At 42.3% G+C, this 9,235-nt stretch overlaps 1 protein-coding gene across 6 annotated transcripts in view; it reads right to left on the bottom strand.

Moving 5' to 3' along the window:
• Positions 1-9,235, bottom strand: part of Dnm3 (dynamin 3) — a 486,761-nt gene that overhangs the window by 81,848 nt on the left and 395,678 nt on the right. For 3 of the 6 annotated variants that reach the window (XM_031387138.1, XM_031387121.1, XM_031387146.1), the window contains one exon: positions 1,263-1,274. The exons of the other annotated variants lie outside the window; for them this stretch is intronic. In XM_031387138.1, the coding sequence (XP_031242998.1) occupies positions 1,263-1,274 (12 nt within the window). The remainder of the gene's footprint in view (positions 1-1,262; positions 1,275-9,235) is intronic. 6 annotated transcript variants of the gene reach the window in all.

Here is a 9,235-nt window from a genome sequence, read left to right on the forward strand (position 1 = left end):
TAGTTACCCGCTATTTTCTTTTAGAAGTGTGCTATAGATGATGTCAGTTCACCTCCTTTCTTCTCCACACATGCTGATCTTGTACATTTCTGGCAATATTTTAACTTTATTAAATAGCACTGCCTGGATTGTGAGCAGTTATATCAGAGTATAAATTTATGAAGTGACACATATTTTAGTACCAGCCATCTCTGTCAATTTACTCCATAATAACACATTCCACCAAATTAAACTGCAAAAATATTTCCCACATTTGTTTTACATTCTATACATATGGCTTATGAATAGCAATTTTGATGAATTCCAGCTGCTTTAGATACGCAGGCCAACTCTTATATAACAGATTCCTTTCCATTCCTATTGTATCCACTGAGGCCCATTTTAAGCAGGCCACCTGGTAGGATAAATGACCGTTACATGAAGGAAAAACAAAACAAAACAAGAAAACCCCAAAACAACAATAAAGAAAATCAGACTGCCTAGTGCAAGACTACTTTCCCCAACTATATTGCTCTTATATTTCTAAGTAAATGGGAAGTAGCACGAAGCTTTTGGGAAAATTACATGAAAATTTAACCAAACGAGCAACCCCATGAAACAGCATTTTCTCATTTATCTATTGTAACAAGAGCATTAAAACAGCTCGCACCATTCATGTGCGTTGCCCGTTATTCAGACGGGCTCAGCCTCCCCTCAAACTCCCCACACTCTCCCTCTTCCATGCAGCTGGAATTCATCAAGGATGTAAGAGCCAAGTCAAATGTTGACCCCACCCTCCTTCTCCATTTTAAGGCCCCTTCAAAGCCAGTGCATGGATCTAGTTCAGTTTTGCCAACAAAGCCTGCCATACTGCCCTTTTAAGGCTCCAGTTTGGGGTCTTTATAACTATGCAAGCTTTGATTTGGGGTCAAATCTTCAGCTACACTGAGTTCTATCAGGCTGGCGAATCCTTCTGTGACAAATCCTCACCATTCCTTTGCTCTTGGAGTTGGTCTTTTTCTTTTGAGTGACCCCCTCTGACATGTCCCATAACCAGCTCTGAAAACAACTTATTTCCCTTCCAAAAGGTCAAAACAGAGCAGCCACTGTGGCCACCTGCACACATTGCCCCCGACATTTGCATGCCCCATATAATCTATGGAATGGCCAGCAGAGGGTGGCCATCCCAACATGCACAGAATCACGTTTGTCAAGACACACGCAGGAGCAAGGGCTGGGGAGACAAGAGAGACAGGAGAGACACCATAGAGCAGAGAACTTACTTTGATGCTCCCCTGAGCATGCAGTCACAAGGAAGGAAAAAAAAAAGAGAGAAATATGTTAAACACAAATTTATTTCAAAATTATGAGGTTTTCCTTCCTAGATCAGAATCCTAACGAATAGCTGAATCCTTCAATAACTTCCCATTGTGTACATCCAGGGCTCATGCCTAAGTCAGAGAATCCGTGTAGGTAGGGTGAGTGAAGTCATGCGTTTACAACAGCATAGCAATATCCCCCCCTTCCTTTCTACTTAGAATACTTGGGGTATGGGAACCAAGCCAGAAAGAATTGGTTTGAATCGGTAATAAGTGAACCGCTAGCATAAAAGGCAGAGAAGTTAGTGTGCTGGCTCGCCTTTCCTGACGGCCCCTCCTCCAACATGCCAAGCATAGGAAAATTTCATCAGCCATTACTTTATTTATTTATTTTTTTAAAAAGCACTGCATCCTTGGTTTCAAAGAAGGTGGAATTAAATTCCTTTTTTTTCTTTTTTTCTTTTTTTTAAATTAAGGCACGGAGTGGGTGGTTTGGGGCAACAGAGGAAGCAGACCGAGTTACAGTCTCCATCTGAGCCTTTCTTTTCTTTGGTAAGTTATGAGTTTCTGTCTTGGGTTGGCATAGAAAGTCAAGACTGCAGAGTGGGACTTTGGCCAAAATAAATAGTACTCCACACTCAACAAGGTTAGTCACAAAAAACATCGACATTTCTCAACGCAATACTGTGTGTATGGAGACGGGGCAGCCAGTGGCGAGTGGCGGCCAGTGACTCTCCTGTTGCAAACTGAAGCTGGGAGAGTATGATTTACATCAAACAATTTAACTCACATATGGCCTAAGAAAATAAAAACGGTGATTCATTGCTCCTAGGGCAGCCCGAGTCTTTGCGAGGTCAGTTCCTGTGGGGCAGACGTGGTGGGATGTGAGCCCAGACCGTTCTGAGCTTCTCCTCACAGGGGCCCAGAAGAAACGCCTCACTGAGATGTGAGGCTTGCAGAGAGCTGTGAGAGAAGTGTGTGCAACAGAAGGAAAGCCTGGGATGGGACTGGGCCAGCCTAGAGGCCTGCCATTTACATCTAGGTTGAGGATGTGAGGGGGGAAATCACACCAGGAAACATTCTGAGAGAGTGGGAGGGTGATGATCCCGGGAGAGGGCTTCCTTGAGTTCCATGCTGACGGCTGACCTTAAGAAAAACCATCTTTTCTAGGGATCATCACAGTCACTGTATTTAACAAGGAAAATGTACAGGCATTGAAAAAAAATCCTATGGAGAGGTTTCTTAAGCACTGGGCTGCTGGAGTACAGCTGTTCGAACACTCGTTTATCAGATGCGTAAATAATGACATAAGAATGAATGAGGAAAAAAAAATAAACAAAACAAAACCCCAGAGGAATCCTTCCTAGAGGGGATGCCAACTGTTCTGTGAGGCAGTAAAGACCCCACTGGGGCTTTTACTATGGGTAAAAGACCATTTTCGAGAATAATGGGACCCTGGTTCTCCTAAGAACAATGTTGCTAGAAATACCTCAGACAGATGGAGTTTATTGCATTCCACAGCAGACCAGCTTTTGATCTAGCAAATCAGTTTCAGGAGTTCAACCAAGTATTTCTGTATACTTGGGAGTGACTAGTTTCCCTGCTCAGCGGCAGATGGCTCACGCAGCGGCAGCAATGATGTCACTGTGGAGGATGCCCTGATCCTTAAATAAAAGACACAATGGATGCAGAGAATGTGGTGTGGCCTGGCCAGTTGCCGTTTCAGTCAGTTGGTTCCCAGTCATCTAGTTGGTGACAGCCATGGATGGCAGTTCTGAGTAGTGGATAATGTTTCTTTTCTTTTCTTTTTTTTTTTTATAATGCTCTCCACTACTCTTGTTGACAATAGCTTATGTCTAAATCCTTGAAAGTGTTCTTCCATGGAAGGCTAACTAAGACCTTTGGAATTGGACACACAGCTGCTCAGAGTTCTGGGAGAAGCATTGCTGGAGTCATGGGTTGTAGTGGGGTGTCAGATCCTCTCACTCCTACACAGACTGTTGGCTGCAAGGTTCTCCCTGTGTCCCTCAGCTTCTACCTGCCACAGCGCCCCCCCCCAGGCTGCCGGTCTCAGCTGGTCCTCAGCTGCTCTCAGCTCTCCTCTGTCTTCCCATGGTCCAACTCATCGTGGTCAGCTCCACTCTGGACTCTCCCAGATGTCCCTGCCTCTGACTATGTCTCCTTTTTATCTACAATAAATTCTCTTCTCTGCCATACCAAGGTGCTTTCAGAGCCTCTCCTTTCGTCATTTCCTTTTTTTTCCATTCAATTGTATTAGTAAATGTTTGTAAAAGTCCACGACCATTCCTCTTTTTTTGCACTTGGAGAGACACAGGGACCCTTTCTTTTAACTATTTTTTTTTTTTTTGACACAAAGGAAAAGTCACTGTAGAGTTTTCTAAAAATGGCATTTCTGTGGTACCAAAGGGACCTTGGTAGAAGATGGTTTCATCTTAGGCTGATTCTAGCTGCAGCATCCTGACTTCACAGGAAAAGCTGGGGGGTCAGAGATGTTTTGTTTTCTACCATTAGCTTAAGCTTCTGAAAATGCAGTTCACACTGGTTCACACTGGAGGAGGAAGATATGTAACATAAACCCCTCTGTATAGAAGTGTGTGTGTGTGTGTGTGTGTGTGTGTGTGTGTGTGTGTGTGTGTGTGTATGATGTTTTGCAGGGAACAGAAATCTCTTAAAATGCTCTGAGGTTTCTTAACTGACTTCACACCAAATCATTTCCAGGGCATGCCTGGATCTCACATTGCCTTTTTCCATGGCTGGAGGGCCAGCTTCTAAAAGCAGGCATGAGACTTTTGGGTTGCCTCACAGCCCGTGGGCTAAGTCCTGTCCTCCATTTTCCACCTTGAAGTTTGGCCTGTCCTACAGGCACTCTTAGGACTCCCTAGACAACAGATAAGGAATTTCTCTCTGACACTGTCAAATCTGACTAATAGTTTCCAAAGAATATTTAGCCATACAATTGAGAATTGCAGCTTTATATGCACATTCAGGATGCCAAAGAATAATTAAGGCTGAGCCCTGAACACAGTCACCAGTTAAAGGCAAGGAGTTTGTGGCGACGCATCAGAACCTTCTCTCTGAGGAAGGTGTGATTCAAGCTTAGAGAAGTTGAAAAGACTGGAGAATTAGCTGAGGTGCCTAAGTCACAGGATTGATACACAGCAGCATCAGGATTTAAATGAAGAATGGATTTGCTTCCATGTCTACCCTATTCTGCTCCACACTTCATAGGTTAGAGAGTTTGAATTTAGAATTCCTTAATATCATACAATCCATAGGAGGAGAGGACCTCGGCCCTGTGAAGGTTCTGAGCCCCAGTGTAGGGGAATGCCAGGGCCAGAAAGTGGGAGAGGGTGGGGTGGCAGGCATGGGGAAGGGGGAGGCAACAGGGGTTTGTTTTTGTTGTTTTTGTTTGTTTCTTTGTTTTTTGGAGGGGAAACTGGGAATGGAGAAATTCGCATGTAAATAAAGAAAATATCTAAAATAAAAAAAAAATTAAAAAAAATATTCAAAAAAAAAATTCCTTAATATCATATTGAAAACCAGTAATTGACCCCCAAAAGTCATGTTTATCATACCATGCTCCTCAGATCAGATTCATACTTACTTGTAATCAAATTTAGGGGGAAAGTTTGTACACGTGTTGGCAAATGCTCTTTTGAAAGTTTTAACAGTTCCTAAAGCATTTATACCCATGCACAATTTATATCTTATTCTAAACAGTTAACTAGAGATTTCACTAAAAACATCTTTATTTTGAAACTGTGTAAAGCCCAGTATACTTAGCAGCATGCAGTTTTATAGTGGCCATAACTTCAATTTAATAGCCGGAGGAAGGAGAATTATAAAAAACAGGGGCAGAGGAGAAGGCTTTGTTGGCAAAATACTTGCCACATCTGCATGATGACCTAAGATCAGGTACCTAGAACCCATGTAAAAGCTTGGTATGGTACTCAGGGGTGTGGTGGTACAGGGGTATGATGGTACAGGGGTGTGGTGGTACAGGGGTATGATGGTACAGGGGTGTGGTGTACAGGGGTATGGCATACAGGGGTGTGGTATACAGGGGTATGATGGTACAGGGGTGTGATAGTACAGGGGCATGATGTACAGGTGTGAGTTGGTATAGGCCTGTGATTCTCATGATGGAGAAGTAGATCTCTAGGAGTGACTGGCCAGCTAGTCTAGATGAGTTGGTAAGTTCCAAAGAAGAAAAGATGGTTAGGAAAGGGAAGGAATAAAAAAAAAAAAGGATGCATTTAAAAAAGAAAATCCCCAGAGACACCATTCAGGAGACAAGAAGCAGGGTCACAGAACATTTTGATGTGAGGGACAGAAAATCATCTATTATGTGGAGGGAACAGAAGATGCCGTGGTGAAGTTATTGCAATTGGACTTGTAAAATCTTAATCAATAAAGTAACCGGCTGCAAACATCATTTCATTTAGATTGAGTGATAGGTGCATATCTAGATGACCAAACTTATACAGTTCTTTAAAAATGATGGAAATAGGAAAATATGTTTTCCAGGCTGGGGAGCTGCATGACTCAGTCATAAATACCTGCCTCACAACCATGAGGATCTAAGTAAGTTCAGATCTCTCAGAATCCAAGGAAACAAACAGGCCTGGTGTCATACATGTCTGTAACCTAGCCAGACAAGAGGGAAGGAAGAGACAGACAGGCCCTTGTGGCTTACAGCAGGCTAGCTTGGTCTAATTGGTGAACCAGGCCAATGAGTGATTCTATCACAGGCAAGGAGAAGGCTCAGCTCCCCATGTTGTTCTCTGACCTACTCAGACACTGTGTACATGCGTGTACACCATATACACACATGCGCCCACAAATGTACAGATCTAGCCAGCCACATATACACCTCCCACGGCTTAGAAATAAGGATTTCCCCTCTAATCAACTTTAGATGCCTGTATAGAAAGCAGAACTGTTCCCTCTACTAGTAGACCAGCTAACTGATTTGTTAGGGACTCGATTACAGACATGGAAGCAAAACTCACAACTTTTGCTGTTCACAAGTCCTACAACTTCGCTTAATGATATCAGTCTTTGGGTTAAGCTGTTGGCATCAAATCTTTCTATGTTAGGGAGAACTACCAAGAGCAATTACTTCTAGAGATAACTGAGAGTGTTCACAAAATGAACTCTGTAGCCCTTGATGGATCTCAACAGTTGGCTGCTATTCGATATCAAATGCCAGGTGACTGAAGAGGACCTGAAAGACCACACAGCGTGCAGGAAATACCATTAATATTCTCGAAGAACGTTGAGAAAAGCGATAGTTGGAGCATACTGCCGACTTTAGTTTCCCCCCTTTGTTTTTTGAGCCACTGGAAAGATCTATTCGTCTCCATCTCCTGTGTGATTGTCACAAGGGTACACTGATAAGCACATGAAAATTCTACACAAAAAGTCAAAAAAAAACCCAAACAAACCCAAAAACCCTGTATAGCACAACTCTAAGGTAGAGGGTTAGGGGAAAACTTAGAAGATATTTCTTAGCTCCCTTTCTTATATAGCTATGGATGAGCCCATGAAAATATCAGATTTTTAAAAGCAGTTCATGGGGGGAAGGGATAAATAACTTTTTTCCATGAACGTTTTTCCCTTACAAGCATGTATTGCATGATTTAAGTATGTAATTATTTCACTTAAAAGGGGTATAATTTACAGTCATAATTTAAAACATACTTGGATGTAAGGAAAATATACATGCAGACACATGAACATGCATACATTGGATAAACTACCAACTACATCCAGAAAATAAAAAACAGCAAAAATATTACAATTTCATGAGGCTATAATATTTACAGTGTGTGCATGTGTGTATATACATGTGTGTATATATATACACGTTCATGCGTGTCTTTCTGTATGTTTGTGTGGGTCACAGGTAAATTTCAAGTATCTTCTATGGTTGATTTCAGTGTTATTTTTTGAGACAGGGTATTCTCACTGGACCAGAAACTTGCAAATTTGGCTAGACTGGCTAGCCAGAAACCCCCTGGGATCCTGCCATGGCCACTTCCCTAACACTGAAATTACAGGTACAAAACACCAAGCATGGCTTTTACATGGATTCTGGAGATTTTAATTCAGGCTCACATGCTTCTACAACACGTGTTCTACTAGACAGTCTACCCAGGCCCTCATACAATATTGAACCTTTGTTAGCTACTAAAGGAAGCAGTTTATAATGAAAATGATAATGATCGTAATAATCATTTTTATACATGAAAATAAGAATGCTCACATGTGCCTGTCTCATTTTGTGTTCTGTCTCATTTTGTGTTTTCTATGCACCATCTCACTGTGTTTTACTGACCACGCTTACAGCCACCCTTGTTTTAGAAATGAAACTCCGTGAAGATAAATAGGCCAGGTACTCCCCTGAACTCAAAGTTTATGAGTGTGTGAAATTTACACAAAGGTGGCTTGACATTTAGTGCCTATGCTTGAATTACATGCCCTACTTCTTGTCACACCCAGCCGCATTGGGCTCTTACAGATATGTCATTATTGCCATATGTTGTGTCATGGTCCAGACTGATGCCCTCTCGTAGCTTCTCCTCTTAGAGTGACATCCAAGGTAGTCACCATTACTTTAGGGCTACATTGTCTGGCCCCTGAGCACCCTCCTGTAAGCCAGCTGCTACTGGGTGCTTTCCTCAGAGTATGCCAGGCACACGTACCCACCTTGCTGCTCCTCTGTGACATAGTGGTTGTCTTGGCATTTGTTCTCCTCTGCCAAGAATTCTATCCACAGCACTCCCTCCCTCCTCTTCTCCATGGAGCCTGCATAAAGAAGCCTCATTCTTTTCTAAAGTAGAACTAAAGTAAACTAACGCTGCCTTACTTTTCTAAAGTAAAGCTCCTCTCTCTTATTGGTTTTTCTTTGAACTTGATTGTCCCCAACCCTGTCTTTGATTTTAACATTGTTGAGACAGGATCTCACTAAGTTACCCAAGATAGTCCTTGAATTTGTCCTATATCCCAGGGCAGAATGTAGATTTTCTATTTTCTGTCATCAGCCTCACAAATAGCTAGAGCTACATGTGCATGCTAGCTCACTTACTTTAAACAGAATTTATCACCCACTTAAACAATGCTGTAAAATCATGGCCAGGTATGGACCTGTACAATGACCTTATAGCTCAGCTATCTTCATGGCCAGGTGTGGACCCGTACAATGACCTTATAGCTCAGCTATCTTCATGGCCAGGTGTGGACCCGTACAATGACCTTATAGCTCAACTATCTTCATGGCCAGGTGTGGACCCGTACAATGACCTTATAGCTCAGCTATCTTCCTGCAGCTTAGGATGATGAAAGTCATGGGCTTGAACCTTTTGGTGCATCTAATTAAAAAAAAGAATGAAGTACAAATGCACTTTAATACAAAATATTTATGTAGGTAAACATTCTATAATTAGTGCATAAAGAAGTACAATGATTTGCAGTCTAGATAAGTGTCAATCAGAGTTTTGAGAACTGTTAATATAAAGTCTTGAGGGAAGGATCTGACAATGGGAATCTGTATGTGTACACACTGAAAGGACAGACAACAGAAAATGACATAGATACACCTGGGCACCTTGTCGACAAGAAATTGTCAGATTTAATTTCCCTTTTGAGAGCACAGAGCTTGTTTGAAAGACTCATTGCTTTAAGTACTAACTAGAGAGGTACAGAATCAAGGGGGAGTGTCTAAGTTTGAGCTAAAATAGGAGGGGAACACCTTTTTGTACACGTCTTGATTCTGCCCCTGGAACTTCTTTAAGTTCTAGTGCGCCCCATGGATGTGAAGCTCCCCCACATGCTGAGTGTTCTAAGTTTCCCCCCCCACACATGCTGAGTGTTCTAAGTGTCCCCTCCCCCACACACACATGCTGAGTGTTCTA

This window comes from Mastomys coucha, unplaced genomic scaffold (assembly GCF_008632895.1).
Source record: "Mastomys coucha isolate ucsf_1 unplaced genomic scaffold, UCSF_Mcou_1 pScaffold1, whole genome shotgun sequence".
In the NCBI taxonomy this organism is placed as follows: Eukaryota; Metazoa; Chordata; class Mammalia; order Rodentia; family Muridae; genus Mastomys; species Mastomys coucha.